This window comes from Schistocerca cancellata, chromosome 2 (genome assembly GCF_023864275.1).
Source record: "Schistocerca cancellata isolate TAMUIC-IGC-003103 chromosome 2, iqSchCanc2.1, whole genome shotgun sequence".
Classification (NCBI taxonomy): domain Eukaryota; kingdom Metazoa; phylum Arthropoda; class Insecta; order Orthoptera; family Acrididae; genus Schistocerca; species Schistocerca cancellata.
In genome coordinates, this window is record NC_064627.1 from 374,252,570 (window position 1) to 374,269,572 (window position 17,003).

Consider the following 17,003-nt stretch of genomic DNA (forward strand, 5'->3'; position numbering starts at 1 on the left):
TTCATCACATAAGACCATGTGCCCCATTCCATCTTCCAAGTCATACTCTGACGACACCAGTCTAGCCTTGCACGTCGATTGTGTGGCCGCCTAGAAGTGTACTTTCTCTTGATCCCATTGCGCGTCTGGGCTCACAAGCCCTCTTATGTCTACTGATGTACGATCTGTCACAGCTGCCATTACAATATGAAGATCCTGGCGGGCGTCTGAGCTGCCTGGATCTCCAGAATCTCGTCAATGGGAGAGAGAATGTTTACGCGACCACTGATACCTGCATCGTTACACAACTCAGCAGCTCATCTTGTGTGGAAATTACATGAAAAGACCATCCTACCACTAGAAAGACGACAGTTTCACCTCTTTCAAACTCGCTCAGTTCTCTGTAGGAAGCACGAGTGCGTTCCCGTCGCATGGTTGCCTGATTGTTTCACACGTTCGCTCTTTGTTGTGGTGAAACTGAAGTGCTGGACTTCCACGTCTCAGGTAGAAGGGTAACAATATCTTTATCTATATATTATAAAGATTCCGAGCTCATGGTCCTTAGGCCTTATGTAGGTTACTGGGGTTGACTTTATTGAAGGAATTCAGTGACGGCACGAGACACTGTAATGAGGTACCAGCGCCGAGGCATGACAGTCCGGGTATTCCAGATATACCGAGTGCGGATACAGGAGTTCGACCTTATCCAGCAACTTGCGTGAGGTGCGTATGATCAACTCTTGAAGAGAAGGCTGGTAGATTCAGGATTCTTACCCACTTCGGTGCCACCAAGATCAGACGCAAGCACCAATTCTGTAGTCGCTGAATTGGTTGGAGATTGGGAGGAAATGCTGCTCGCCATGAAGGAAATCTGTACAAAATCGCTAGGAGGAGTGTAGCTTGGACGAGACGAAATTTCGGATGGACTTGCAATCAGTGGTGCCAAACAGTGGGTACAGTTGTATTGTGAGGCGAATGATCAGCAGGCTCCTCTTCTGGACGTGTTGTTTAAAGAGGAGTTCGGTGTCAGGATGATACCCAAATATTTGATATGGGCAGCCCATTCTAGTTCTCTATGGTGAAAGGTGAACCTGTTGCGCAGGTCAGGGAGCCAGCGTGTAAACATTACAGCGCTGATCTTGACAGAGTTAAGGGTGATTGCAGTGTCTGCAGCCCATCGTTCGGTGGCAGGAAACTGTTGCTGGAGACGTCTAATAACTACATCCACTTGATGACTGCTCATTAGTAGGCGGTATCATCAGCGATTTGGGCCCCAATTGAAGTAGTTCACATAGATGACGAATAGTAATGGTGGCAGTACCAGTCTCTGAGGACTACCGTCCATGAGGTGTTTCAAGCTGGAGCGATGCCCTCCGATCTTAACTGAGAGTTGCCTATGCTGAAGAAAGCTGTGAATGAGACGGAGGCATGGGCGACATTTTTCCCAAGTTAAGAATTTTGACCAGTAATTTTTGCTTCCATACACGAACATAAGCCTTCTCCACGTCAAGAAAATTGGTGGACGTGTAGTTTGATATATTGAGGTCTGTCGCTCATAGAAGCTAGACTTCTGCGGAGAGTTTCGGCTGGAAAGCAAACTGATGGGGACTGATAAAGTATTGTCCGGAATTGGTTGTTTCAGTCTCGCAACGATGATCCGTTCGAGGATTTGATAAAGTGGATAGCATGTTGACTGACCTGTAGTTGGTAGGTAGAGTCAGATCTCTGACAGGCTTTGGTAGTGGGACTGCGCAGGCGATTCTCCACTGTGATGGTAAATATCTTAGAGAACGCACTGTTTTAAGATCTGGGTGACAAGTACCAACTGCTTTCTTGGTACATGTTTGATCTGCATGCTAGTCACCCTGTCTGTGCCAGGGGCTGAATGGTCTCCCAACCTATGGATCAGGGTCTTGATTTCAGCAGGTGTTGTCAGCTCTGGCAGCATTGGAAGAGCTGTGTTCCTGATGTCCTGTATCACTAGTCGCGCCCATGCCACGTTTCATCGACACCATTACGATCTATTGTACTTTGGGCCTCGAAGATTTCGGCTTTCCTTAAATGATCGTAAATCTGGCCTGCTGGCCCCTGGAGGTCACAGGTATAGGAGGAACTGTGTGAGGCTCCACTTGCTCCTAGATAGCAGGGTGTCCTCGCATACTTCTAACCGGTGTTCAGAAGCTCGGATGTGAAGCTCCCGTTTCAGTCTCTTCATCTCCCTGTGATCAGCACGGTTGAAGAACTGTTACCATCGGTATGGGGCCTTGTTCTTGAGCGTCTTGAGGTCTTGCAGTAAGGGAAGGAAAGTCTCATCGTGCCTAGGTGGGTATGTAATGTGAACTGACGCTTGTCAGAATGCTCGTCTGATTTTCGCTGTTAGAGCTGACATGGCCTCATAAGTCCTATGAGTGGTGGAGACTTCTACCATTGGGCGGACATTGTTTTTGAGTCATTCAGCGTACCGATTCCAGTTCCTGACCAGAGATGTGGGAATTCCTGATTGCAGCAATAACTGGGTGGTACCCCGAAGTGAAGTCCACTATGGTAGTGAGTTGGAGGTGGAGGTTCTTTAGCTTCGCCACATCGAGAACATCAGGGCGATGGGTTCTGTTATGTCGAACCTGTGTCAGATCACCAGGGTTGAAGGTAATTGCCCCCAGGGGTTCTTCAAGGACTTTTACAGGGTGTTTCAAAAATGACCGGTATATTTGAAACGGCAATAAAAACTAAACGAGCAGCGATAGAAATACACCGTTTGTTGCAATATGCTTGGGACAACAGTACATTTTCAGGCGGACAAACTTTCGAAATTACAGTAGTTACAATTTTCAACAACAGATGGCGCTGCAAGTGATGTGAACGATATAGAAGACAACGCAGTCTGTGGGTGCGCCATTCTGTATGTCATCTTTCTGCTGTAAGCGTGTGCTGTTCACAACGTGCAAGTGTGCTGTATACAACATGGTTTATTCCTTAGAACAGAGGATTTTTCTGGTGTTGGAATTCCACCGCCTAGAACACAGTGTTGTTGCAACAAGACGAAGTTTTCAACGGAGGTTTAATGTAACCAAAGGACCGAAAAGCGATACAATAAAGGATCTGTTTGAAAAATTTCAACGGACTGGGAACGTGACGGATGAACGTGCTGGAAAGGTAGGGCGCCGCGTACAGCAACCACAGAGGGCAACGCGCAGCTAGTGCAGCAGGTGATCCAACAGCAGCCTCGGGTTTCCGTTCGCCGTGTTGCAGCTGCGGTCCACATGACGCCAACGTCCACGTATCGTCTCATGCGCCAGAGTTTACACCTCTATCCATACAAAATTCAAACGCGGCAACCCCTCAGCGCCGCTACCATTGCTGCACGAGAGACATTCGCTAACGATATAGTGCACAGGATTGATGAGGGCGATATGCATGTGGGCAGCATTTGGTTTACTGACGAAGCTTATTTTTACCTGGACGGCTTCGTCAATAAACAGAACTGGCGCATATGGGGAACCGAAAAGCCCCATGTTGCAGTCCCATCGTCCCTGCATTCTCAAAAGTTACTGGTCTGGGCCGCCATTTCTTCCAAAGGAATCATTGGTCCATTTTTCAGATCAGAAACGATTACTGCATCACGCTATCTGGACATTCTTCGTGAATTTGTGGCGGTACAAACTGCCTTAGACGACACTGCGAACACCTCGTGGTTTATGCAAGATGGTGCCCGGCCACATCGTAAGGCCGACGTCTTTAATTTCCTGAATGAATATTTCGATGATCTTGTGATTGCTTTGGGCTATCCGAAACATACAGGAGGCGGCGTTGATTGGCCTCCCTATTCGCCAGACATGAACCCCTGTGACTTCTTTCTGTGGGGACACTTGAAAGACTAGGTGTACCGCCAGAATCCAGAAACAATTGAACAGCTGAAGCAGTACATCTCATCTGCATGTGAAGCAATTCCGCCAGACACGTTGTCAAAGGTTTCGGGTAATTTCATTCAGAGACTACGCCTTATTATTGCTACGCATGGTGGATATGTGGAAAATATCGTACTATAGAGTTTCCCAGACTGCAGCGCCATCTGTTGTTGAAAATTGTAACTACTGTAATTTCGAAAGTTTGTCTGCCTGAAAATGTACTGTTGTCCCAAGCATATTGCAACAAACGGTGTATTTCTATCGCTGCTCGTTTAGTTTTTATTGCCATTTCAAATATAGCGGTCATTTTTGAAACACCCTGTAGTTGCTCAAACCTTGGGCTGTTACGGCGAGAGTTCCACCCATAGATCTCCACACAGGAGAATCCGATGGAATTGGTCAAAAATTTTTGAGAAGTCTCGTTCGTCGAATTGCCTCTGTGGTCTCAGGTAGGCTGCTATCAGTGTGACAAAGACATGGGCCGTGTGTTGATGGTGGTAATCGTCGCGTCCAATGTGGTAAGTTGAGATGTTTGTACTACACTGAGCTTCTGGCTGTGAGCATTCCCTATTAAAGGGTAGACACAGATAGCGCTCTGGTAGCTATGCCACTACGCTGACTTTTGGCGGACGCGATGAAATTAGAGTTTTATTGGTGTTAGTATAATCACAATAGTTTCTTTAATGGGAGTGAATACAATCTGTATCTTTGTAAAAGGTATCAGATAGATTATATAATGGTAAGACAGAGATTTAGGAACCAGATTTTAAATTGTAGGACATTTCCAGGGGCAGAGGGTGACTCTGACCACAATTTAATGGTTATGAACTGTAGATTAAAATTGAAGAAAAAAGGTGAGAATTTAAGGAGATGGGACCTAGATAAACTGAAAGAGCCAAAGGTTGTACAGAGGTTCAGGGAGAGCATAAGGGAAAAATTGACAGGAATGGGGGAAATAAATACAGTAGAAGAAGGATGGGTAGCTTTGAGGGATGAAATAGTGAAGGCAGCAGAGGATGAAATAGGTAAAAAGACGAGGGCTAGTAGAAATCCTTGGGTAACAGAAGAAATATTGAATTTAATTGATGAAAGGAGAAAATATATACATGCAATAAATGATGCAGGCAAAATGGAAAACAAACGTCTCAGAAATGAGATCGACAGGAAGTTCAAAATGGCTAAGCAGGGATGGCAAGAGGACAAATGTAAGGACGTAGAGGCTTATCTTACTAGGGGTAAGATAGATACAGCCTACAGGAAAATTAAAGAGACCTTTGGAGAAATGAGAGCCACTTGTATGAATATCAAGAGCTCAGATGGATACCCAGTTCTAAGCAAAGAGCGGAAAGCAGAAAGGTGGAAGGAGTATATAGAGGGTCTATTCAAGGGCGATGTACTTGAGGACAATATTATGGAAATGGAAGAGGATGTAGAAGAAGATGAAATGGGAGATACGATACTGCGTGAAGAGTTTCACAGAGCACTGAGTGACCTGAGTCGAAACTAGGCTCCGGGAGTAGACAACATTCCATTAGAACTACTGACGGCCTTGGGACAGCCAGTCCTGACAAAAGTCTACCATCTGGTGAGCAAGATGTACGAGACAGGCGAAATAGCCTCAAACTTCAAGAAGAATATAATAATTCCAATCCCAAAGAAAGCAGGTGTTGACACATGTGAAATTTACCGAACTATCAGTTTAATAAGTCACAGCTGCAAAATACTAATTCGAATTATTTACAGACGAAAGGAAAAACTGGTAGAAGCCGACCTCGGGGAACATCAGTTTGGATTCTGTAGAAATGTTGGAACACGTGAGGCAATACTGACCTTACGACTTATCTTAGAAGAAAGATCAAGGAAAGGCAAACCTACGTCTCTTGCATTTGTAGACTTAGAGAAAGCTTTTGACAATGTTGACTGGAATACTCTATTTCAAATTCTAAAGGTGGCATGGGTAAAATACAGGGAGCGAAAGGTTATTTACTATTGGTACAGACCAGATGGCAGTTATAAGAGTCGAGGGGCAAGAAAGGGAAGGAGTGGTTGGGAAGGGAGTGAGACAGGGTTGTAGCCTCTCCCCAATGTTATTCAATCTGTATATTGAGCAAGCAGTAAAGGAAATAAAAGAAAAATTTGGAGTAGGTATTAAAATCCATGGAGAAGAAATAAATTGTAGTTCTGTCAGAGACAGCAAAGGGCTTGGAAGAGCAGTTGAACGGAATGGACAGTGTCTTGAAAGGAGGATATAAGATGAACTTCAACAAAAGCAAAACGAGGATAATGGACCGTAGTCGAATTAAGTCTGGTGTTGCTGATGGAATTAGGTTAGGAATTGAGACACTTAAAGTAGTAAAGGAGTTTTGCTATTTGGGGAGAAAAATAAGTGATGATGGTCGAAGTAGAGAGGATATAAAATGTAGACTGGCAATGGCAAGGAAAGCGTTTCTGAAGAAGAGAAATTTTGTTAACATCGAGTATAGATTTAAATGTCAGGAAGTCGTTTCTGAAAGTATTTGTATGGAGTGTAGCCATGTATGGAAGTGAAACATGAACAATAAATAGTTTGGACAAGAAGGGAATAGAAGCTTTCGAAATGTGGTGCTACAGAAGAATTTTGAAGATTAGGTGGGTAGTTCACGTAACTAATGAGGAGGTATTGAAAAGGATTGTGGAGAAGAGAAGTTTGTGGCACAACTTCACTAGAAGAAGGGATCGGTTGGTGTGACATGTCCTGATGCATCAAGGGATCACAAATTTAGCATTGGAGGGCAGCGTGGATGGTAAAAATCGTAGAGGGAGACCAAGAGATGAATACACTAAGCAGATTCAGAAGGATGTAGGTTGCAGTAGGTACTGGGAGATGAAGGAGCTTGCACAGGATAGATTAGCATGGAGAGCTGCATCAAACCAGTCTCTGGACTGAAGACCACAACCACAACAACATCTTTGTAAGTCGCAAGCATTAGACAGCAGCGAACTAGTGAGTAAGGGTATGAATATATACCGAGAGTCTTTGAAGGATCAGTTTTTAGAGGTTGTTTAGTGTTCAACTAATCTGTAGGTTCACTATTGACGGTATGTGTAATGCACAAGACCACTTACTATATTAGGAAGTCCAAAGTCAATATGGGAGTCGTGGTATGCAAACTTTCACGCCGCCCATAGACGAAAAACAAAGTGTCACGAATTTTGAATTTTGTTCCTGTTTGTTGTTTACTGATTATGTGCTGTGAAATGATGCTTCTGAAGGATGAACATAGCAGATAATATTGTTTCATGAATTATCTCGAAAATGTTAGCCACTGAAATAATGTAAAGTACTTCTGCTGAGAGCGCACTTGTAGGATAATTAGTGAATGTGTAACATGATGAAAACAGTTTATGCACACAGTCGATTGTGGTAGAAGTGCTTTCAGTCATCTTTGGTTTGTTCTTACTTATTGAGGGACCATATAGACATTCGTGAATGTTTCTTTTAGATCTATATGGATGACATCATGGAGGTTGTTTAGGTCAATGATAGATCAATTTCTGGCTGACCGTATAATGGACTGCTGCGAAGAGGTCACAGAACATCCCGAATTTGCAAGAGACTGACGCAGATAATGTAGCTACTGTATCTACCGTAACAAATTCTACTACACTGATCGATGCTAATCTCAGTATCAAGTGGGTCTACGAGTGAAACGCTTAGAACAGATTCAGCAGGTGCTCGAAGTTGCATTTTATGAAAGAAATAAGTTTGATATGTATGGTCGTCTTGTGAGCGTCTCCTGCATATCCATATATTTGCTATAACAGACTCTGTTCTTCTACCCATTGTTGACTTCAATTATAGTAGTGAAAAGCTGATTACACTTTGCTTCGGCTTGATAATGATCTTCGGTTCGAAACCGGTAGCACAGAGCATAAAAATAAACAGCTGATGGTCACATACAAGGAAGTTTCACATTTTATCAGTGTCATGAAACTGACTGATACATAAGGGGCTGCAAATTTAGATAAATGTATTTTGTATAAGTATGCACAGTAGCAACGGTTAGAGATCAGTAAATGAACGCAAAGCAGCCAACCAGTTGTCACAAAAGGTTTTTTATTCAACCTTTAAACACGGATTCGACGGACGTAAACCCGTATTCTTCAGAGAGAGATGTAATCTAAGGACAATACAACAGCAATATCTACGAACACAGAAACACACGTCAAAATTACGCATCATGCCGAGACTAGAAAATCACAAAAGGGCTTAAAATGAGATATATCATAAAACATAACGAAAAGAATAAAAATTAGTTCAAATGGTTCAAATGGCTCTGAGCACTATGGGAGTTAACATCTGAGGTCATCAGTCCCCTAGAAATTAGTAGAAATTAGAACAACGTTAACCTAACTAACCTAAGGACATCACAGACTTCCATGGTCGAGGTAGGATTCGAACCTGCGACCGTAGCGGTCGCGCGGTTCCAGACTGCAGCGCCTAGAACCGCTCGGCCACAACGGTCGGCATAAAAATTAGTGCTTGCTAAAATTTCAAATTGAAAAAAAGAGCAAGTAATGAAGCGATGTGACATTTTTCTAATGAAAATATGCCGTCAGCGTACTCGTTCTATACATTATTAATTATGGTGGCCCTTATTATCTGGGCTTGTTAAGTAACAATAGTTAAAATCTCGAAATGAAACCATTGAAATCAAATATCAGGCCATGTTATGAGGTGAACGCCGACGGACGGAAAAAGGGGAACGTTCGCACCAGAAAACAAGGCAAGTGGTGCGTGAGCCGTGTTAGAAGTACGCTTGCGGCATAAACGGCCAATAAGGGGAATTTCCTTTTGGGATGGGGCCGGGGGAAGGGACGCTATTATAAACTAAAATTTAGTAACTTAGAAATAAAGCCTTGTAAGACCACAAGTACATTATCGTGCGTACAGCAAGAAAGTTAATGCGTGAACATTCTATTATAAACGTACGTGACTATGAAAGAGATAAGTAAATGGGTCAACGTATAGTGAAAAACGTACAGTAACAAAAGTGCGTAAAATAAATGTCTTTACAAAATATAAAACGGGGGTCGGACACGACTGCACAAATAATGCATGTGAGCAACTCTCAAAGGATACCAGGAAGCGTATGGAGATTTCATGCATAGTATAGGCTTCCAGCCATATTTTGTCTGTCGGGAAGCTGCAGTTGGTCATTGAGTAAATTTCCGTCCCTGAGTTCCAGATGTGTAAAGAACTCAAGTTCTACCGGAAGATCCAACTTGAGCCCTATGCCTTCTCTATGCAAAATTACAGGGTCTTCCAAATTTTTTATGGTATGGTTAGTAATCAGTAAATATATAATTATGTTCAGTCACTCCTTTCTTTCGTAACAGATGCTTTTTATATCTTGTCTTTATAGGGTGACTGCAAATACCCGGTACAAGCTTCTACGACTTATAGTGGAGAATGAGTATATAATATTCTGAATTGGATCCTATATCCGGAAACGTACCACTTTCGTGCTACAACCACTTGAAAACGTGTTGGTCACGCGACCACTTTTAGAGGGGAATGAGTAGATAATATTCTAATTTGGAACCTATGTCCGGAAACGTACCGTTTTCGTGCTACAACCACTTGAAATGCAACCACTTTTAGAAGTAATTGGTTAGGCTTGGCAATCACATCACTTGTTTTACAATTCCACTCATTATTAGCCGAAGAAATTGCTCGTGTGCTCTTCGATGGGCGTTATTGAACGTGGTGCAGTATTATCTCTTGCAATTCGGATGTCTCCTTGGAGCATCGCGGTCACGTCTGCTGACGGTGAAGGTACGCTTTCTCGAAGCCGTTACGTAATTGTGGCGAAGAGGGTATGTGCTAGAGCCAAACGCTCTGGAGAACATCTTGATAAAGGTGACGAGCAGCTCTTCCATTACAGTGAGTTTAGCCGTTCAGAAGGATCATGTCTGCGTATTCTGCAAACGAGTACTCAACCATGTTATACTAAGACTTGCAGACACCTGAATGAGGCTCGAACCAGTCACTAGGCGTCAAATGAGATCAGACGATCCGACGAATCCACCCGCCACTATGACTACCCTGTTGCGTACCTACCTAGCAAACATATTTTCAAACGGCTATAGCAGGGAACGGTACGTTTCCGGATATGGATTACTGTTCAAAACATTACTTACTCACTCCCCTCTAGAGGTCCTAGAAGTTTGTAACTGGATTTTCCGAGCACCCTTTATGCGGAGTCTAAATTTGTTTCTGAACCCCTTTCCTTTGTGATATGTCTTCCCCGTGAAGGCACGTGTTTACCAAGGTGACACTGGTAATTTCGTGCAGATTTTTTCAAACTTATCAGTGAAACTACTATGAGTCAGTGGTATGATTCACAATTAATTGAGAAATTTTGTCAAAGTGTACATACTGAGATGTGTTTCAGTATTGTGCTGGCTACGCCGTTTGGACACTGAGAGGCTTAGAGCGTGGACTGTGCAGGGGCGCGGCTGTGCGAGGAGCTGCAGCTGCGCGCCCTGGGCGTGGCGAGCGGCGGGCTGCTGCCGGGCACGGGCGACGGCGCCGCCACCTGCTGGAGGGACGCCTGGCTCATCTTCCTCACGCGGCGCTCCGAGACCGCCGTCGTCGCCTGGCAGCGCGACCTCCTCAAGATGGTCGCAGCCCGCTGTCCAGTTACGTATCGCTCCTGTTTCTCCTCGGAGGCTGGACGGTTCTGGGGAGGAAACGACTCACAGACCCACCTGTAAACATAGCTGAATGTTGTAGTACAGAATTTCATTGTAGGGCCGGCCGCGGTGGTCTAGCGGTTCTGGCGCTGCAGTCCGGAACCGCGGGACTGCTACGGTCACAGGTTCGAATCCTGCCGCGGGCATGGGTGTGTGTGATGTCCTTAGGATAGTTAGGTTTAACTAGTTCTAAGTTCTAGAGGACTTATGACCTAAGATGTTGAGTCCCATAGTGCTCAGAGCCATTTGCAACATTTTTTTCATTGTAGGGGGCTTTAGATTGGGGCTGTACTGGCTTGAGCTAATTTTATACAAGCATTCATTAAGAACTTAAGGGCAGCACGTACGTCCTATACCCACAGTGTTAAATTTGCAATATTGATGACCCGTTGTCTCAGAACCTGTGACAGATAGAGATCTGAAATTTTTGGGATGTATAGTATCGCTCCGTTTCCGATTACTGAACCAGAATCAAAATGTACAGAGAAGTAATTAACTAGTTATTATTTTTTTAAAATTTGGTTCAATATTTTGTTTTAAAAGACCACGGTTTCTTCCTTAAGTAAAAACCCGTTAGAGGTAGAGATGTTTTGGGAGGTTCAGTAGTTGCAGTATACTAAGTGGTAACATAGTGTAAAATTAGAGATATGTATCTGTAATAGTTCCTGAGATAATGGGTCAAATAATTTTAAAAATCTCATTTCCGGCAAGTAAAGTTCAAACATTTTATTTGATATTAACTTACACATGGAGGCATGCCAGCTTCTAGAAACAGGCAGGCCCATAATCAGCATTATCTGGATCCTGTGCTCGACTATCCTGCAAACCTAGAAGCTTCCTTCTTTTCCTGCCTCTTGCTTCTGTAGTCATTTCCTCTGCTGTACGCTGGGCTTTCATGAGCCTAAGTCGATCCATTCGCTGAAAGGCTTGCAGTGTGTTGGCACCTGGACTGATACCAAGTTCCTCTACTACCACAATTCTTTCCTTTATACCATCATTAAACGTTATCACAGCATCACAAACACCCAAGCATAGAGTTTTCCTTCCTACAAAGACATTTTTTGGTATGAGGGTCCAAATTACATTATTGAAAGACTCATTCGGGATTTGTGTTCGGCCATGGAGACGTTTGGAAAGAAGGTCAAGATGAGCTAATTCTCTATATATTGGTTTAATAGCTTCCATCACTGCAGATGGTATGCTATTTTTGTGCCCAAAATTGTTCCTCGCTACCCGCTGCCTGAGCTTTGCGGTTCTTGCACCATGAATCAGCACCAGGTGGACAAAGACCATGTATAGATGTATCATCAGTAGTATGTGTAGTCATGTGTATTGTTTCTTATTACCATTCCATAATAATGCTCGAGTTCATCAATGAACTGTAAGTCTTCCTTTACCATTTAGAGCCTTCCCATCTGAAAACTTCTCTTTTCCTTTTGTCTGCTTCAATTTTCGGAGACGTGTTCCCATCCGTTTTGGAACGTGACCCACACATTCAAGCTTAACAATCTGTTTATTACCATAAGGTTGGCTTTCCACTACTGATTTGTAAGCTTTTGAATCACCATCCCCCAAGTATTCAGTGTTACACACACCTCTCTCCTGTTGTGAACGTCTGAACATAGAAACAAATGCAGTAGCCTCCATACCCCCACTAGTTCCCTCATAATTCTTACAAGGGAACCTCCCCATCGCACCCCCCTCAGATTTAGTTATAAGTTGGCAAAGTGGATAGGCCTTGAAAAACTGAACACAGATCAATCGAGTAAACAGGAAGAAGTTGAGTGGAACTATGAAAAAATAAGCAAAATATACAAACTGAGTAGTCCATGCGCAAGATAGGCAACATCAAGGACAATGTAAGCGTAGGTGCGCCGTGGTCTCGTGGTTAGCGTGAGCAGCTGTTGAATGAGAGGTCCTTGGTTCAAGTCTTCCCTCGAATGATAAGTTTACTTTCTTTATTTTCGTAAAGTTATGATCTGTCCGTTCGTTCATTGACGTCTCTGTTCACTGTAATAAGTTTAGTGTCTGTGTTTTGCGACCGCACCGCAAAACCGTGCGATTAGTCGACGAAAGGACGTGCCTCTTCAATGGGGACCGAAAACATTTGATCGCAAGGTCATCGGTCAACCGATTCCTCCACAGGAAAACACGTCTGATATATTCTATACGACACTGGTCACGGCATGTGCGTCACATGACAGGAATATGTTGTGGACCCACCTAACTTGTACACTTGGCGAATGGGTAAAACGATTCTTCTACCTTTCCCGATTTAGGTTTTCTTGTGGATGTGATAATCACTCCCAAAAGTGATGAAAACATAAGAGTTTGTGACATACACTGAAAACAAAAAATTAAAATTTCCACTCGAGGGAAGACTTGAACCAAGGACTTTTCGTACCGAATTTGCTCACGCTAACCACAGGACCACGGCGCTCCTGAACTCACCCTCTCCTTGATTTTGCTTATGTTGCACATGGACTACTAAGTTTGTATATTTTGCTTATTTTTTGATAGTTCCACACAACTTCTTCCTGTTTTCTCGATTGATCTGTGTTCAGTTTTTCAAGGTCTATCCACTGTGCCAACTTAGAATTAAATCTGAGGGGGGTGCGATGGGGAGGTTTCCTTGTTAGCACAATTTGTTTTATGGCTTCCACTTGTTCCATCAACTGATTTAAACTGATGACAGTATTTAGTTAGCATTTCAATGTTTAAAACTTTACCTGTGTCAACACTAGTGAAAGTTGCAACTGCATTTTTTGATGTGTGACCTCTCTTCTGCCATGTACCATCACCTGCCACAGATAAGTCTGTGTGTTATTTAATTCTACTGCTTCTTTAGCAGCAGCTTTCACAGAAGCAACAGGAACAGATTTGACACATTCACTAATTACTTCTGTGTACTTACATGACCTGGTTGGTAGGTTTGGCAAGTTCAGCGTAGCACATAACACTTCAGATGCAGTCAATCCTTCCCCAATGCACCTCATTCCATACAGGAATCTAACATTGCTCTCAAAAAAGTCATTCTTGCACTTTTCAGAAGTCCAAAATGATGTCGAGAGCCTGCAAACTTCGCACTGAATATCAAGTTTGTTAGCCAGTCCAGTCCTTGCAGATGAGTCCTCAGAGATGGTAATTTGCCCACCACAAACCTTACATGACATATCATCTTGCAAAACTTGCCCTAACACACTAAAATCTAAAACAACAAAACCTAAACTATTTTGATCTTTGCCAATAAATAAATCCTATGGTCTCCAAGTCTCCTCTTCGAAGCACTAGTAGGCGTGTCCTTATCACAGGTCTGTGAAAAATCTATTACAGGATAAACACTGGATTCAGATTTTGTGATATGCTGATTTCCATGGAAACGTCGCCTCTTAAGACAACCCTTTCTTTCCGTCATGTTGAAAAGAGGTATAAGAGCATATAATAACACACCAAACCATTATGTTTTCAGTTCAAAACTTATGAAACACGAGAACCACAAAGTAGATAAACAAAATGCATGCGCTATACCGCCATTTCTGTTTACACAGTGCATCCAACATCTTAACACGAACATTTACATGATTTCAAGGAATAAATAGCTGAAAACCACAGCTTTCTAGATTGAATAGTTCAAGAGATAGAGATACTTAAGCAAGTCAGTGCAGAACGACTGGATAATTTTAAGCATTCACTATCAACATTGAAATGATAAAAACTACACTTCCAATTGGAATTTTTCGACAAATAATGCATCGAATTATTCAGGGGAGATTAAATATTAATAAGAGATAATAATCCCAAAATGTCGCTTTTTGACCAATTCTGTCATACGTACTCCCCTAAAGTATTTTCACACGAACACAGTATCATCAATAAACTCATAAACAATTAATGATAAATCAACAACGTTTTGAATAGAGCAGATCCTTGTCTAATGGCGGAAGTAACATTATAAAACGAAAAAGATAGATCTTCCTAAGCAGTAGAGTTCAAATACAACATAGATGTGTTTCTGTGACGTGTAAGTGAGCACCAACCTAGAACAATAGAACTGAAAGCGCAATATTCACACTCTCCTCCCGTTGTACGTTACAGTCAGGCAATTACACACACTCATAGATATAGTGAGCCCCGTGCCGAAACTTTCCGAGTTAGCCAGCGGGCAGTCAGTCAGCAGATGATCACCAAGGATTTGTGGCGGTTTCCCTCAAACTCAAAAGCTCGTCACTCTCTCCGGTTGAAGACTCAGATAGAGAGGCTGCACGACTGAATGCCTAGACCCAGAAGCAAGATTATTTACATCCTTATTGTTGTTGTGTCCGCATCTCGTAGTCTAGTCGCTAGTGTTAATGCCTCTGTACCACGGAATCTCTGGTTCGATTTCCGGCCGGGTTGGGGATTTTCTGTGCCTGAGGACTGTGTAAAAATTGGGACTGTGTAAAAATTGGGACTGAGTAAAAATTGGGACTTTGTACCGGCGCTGATGACGGCGCAAATGAGCGCCCCACAAATGAAACATCATCTTCTTATCGATGTGATCTACAGTCCAAAGGCTGGTTTGGTGCAGCTCTCCATGCTACTCTACGCTGTGCAAGCCTCTTCTTTTCCGAAAAAGTACTGTAACTCACATCCTTCCGGATCTGCTTACTGTATTCATCTCTTGGTCTCCCTCTACAATTTATACCTGCCAAACTACCAATACTAAATTGGTGATCCCTTCATGTCTCAGAATGTGTCCCATCAACCGATTCCTTCTTCTAGTCAGGTTGTGCCACAAATTTCTTTTCTCCCCAACTCTGTTCAGTACCTCCTCGTTAGTTACCTGAACTACCTACCTAATCTTCAGTTTTCTTCTACAGCAGCACATAGTTATAGCTACGCTTCTGAAGTAGTCCTCCTGGGGAGGACGTTCAGTACTTAAATAAAATTTAAAAGGGCATACGCAAGCATTTTGGTCACAGAAATACATACACCTTTATTTAAAAGTCTAAAAATAAGGCATTTTGTGTTACTGATGCTGTATGACTGAGTCTAGAAGACACAAAAATGTAAAAATAGAGAGTCGAGTTACTGTGATTACCACCTATGTTGAACAACAACGAGCAGTAGCCATTCACGAACGGCTTGTGGCAGCACTATCAGCGGAGAATATATAAGCTGAATAAAAAGAGTCTTTTCACACCAGTAATACGATTAGAGATCAGTCGAGAGATGATATTATACAATCAGGTATTAGTGCATGACATTTCCTTAACATTGCTATTAAGAAAAACACTGTGACATCTACGCCGGCCGAGTGGCCGTGCGGTTCTAGGCACTACAGTCTGGAGCCGAGCGACCGCTACGGTCGCAGGTTCGAATCCTGCCTCGGGCATGGATGTGTGTAATGTCCTTAGGTTAGTTAGGTTTAATTAGTTCTAAGTTATAGGCGACTGATGACGTCAGAAGTTAAGTCTCATAGTGCTCAGAGCCATTTGAACCATTTTGAACCAACTACGATGAATAACAGATTTATGTTAAACGGAAGGTCCATTATAAACAGTTAACAGACCACAGTGAGCTTTCACTGGTTGTATATTTAAATACTTTTGACATTTTATAAACGCATTCCATTCCACTTGACATTTGCAGCTGCCAGTGAACACCACGAGTGCACTCGCTGCCTGCTGGCTGCCTGTGTGGTCAGAGCGAGAGCCCCGCAGAGCGCTGTCAACAACCAGGCGAGCACACAGTGGAGCGAGCTAGAACCCCACCTTCTGCAGTACAGCAGACCCTGCATCTGTCCAATTTTTCCTCTTAATAGTTATATTTATAAACACAAGATAACAGAGGTTGAAAATACCGCTACAGTTGTAAATTTCTTTTATTATTACTCGTCCGGTTTCGGGCTCTTGTAAGTCCATCTTCAGGTGTCGTACTGGAAATAACAAACGACGAGAGATAATTTACACACGCCGCAATACATACAAAAACAAAACATTTCACAGAAAAGTTTTAAAAACTTTTAAAAAATATTTCGAAACCGCCGGTCGGGCTAGGTGCTGTGAAACCTATGTCAATGCGAAATTGACACCAGACAGCACTACGGGCGACTGCCTGGGTAGGGATATATACAAATAACACCAAGACACTTACACTGTGCTGTGGGCCCTGAGCGCCGCAGTGGACGTCTACTAGGCGCGGTGTGTAACCTATGAGCACAGAACAGTGAGTAGCGGATGCGAACGAGGAAGCAAATTGGTAAACCAGATTGGCAAAAGTGCTGCCATCTGTTGACGTAGAGAAGAACGCGAGGCAACTAGCCCGGCCGTTCGCAATTTGAATTAGTGGTTTACATTTAGAAAGAACAAAAACCTAAAAAAATACATAAAAATACACGAA

General features: G+C 43.0%; 1 protein-coding gene across 1 annotated transcript in view; it reads left to right on the top strand.

Moving 5' to 3' along the window:
- The window catches only part of LOC126154162 (uncharacterized), a 262,805-nt gene that overhangs the window by 135,919 nt on the left and 109,883 nt on the right, over positions 1-17,003 (top strand). The window contains exon 3 of the mRNA XM_049916119.1: positions 10,378-10,550. Coding sequence (XP_049772076.1) covers positions 10,378-10,550 — 173 coding nt within the window. The remainder of the gene's footprint in view (positions 1-10,377; positions 10,551-17,003) is intronic.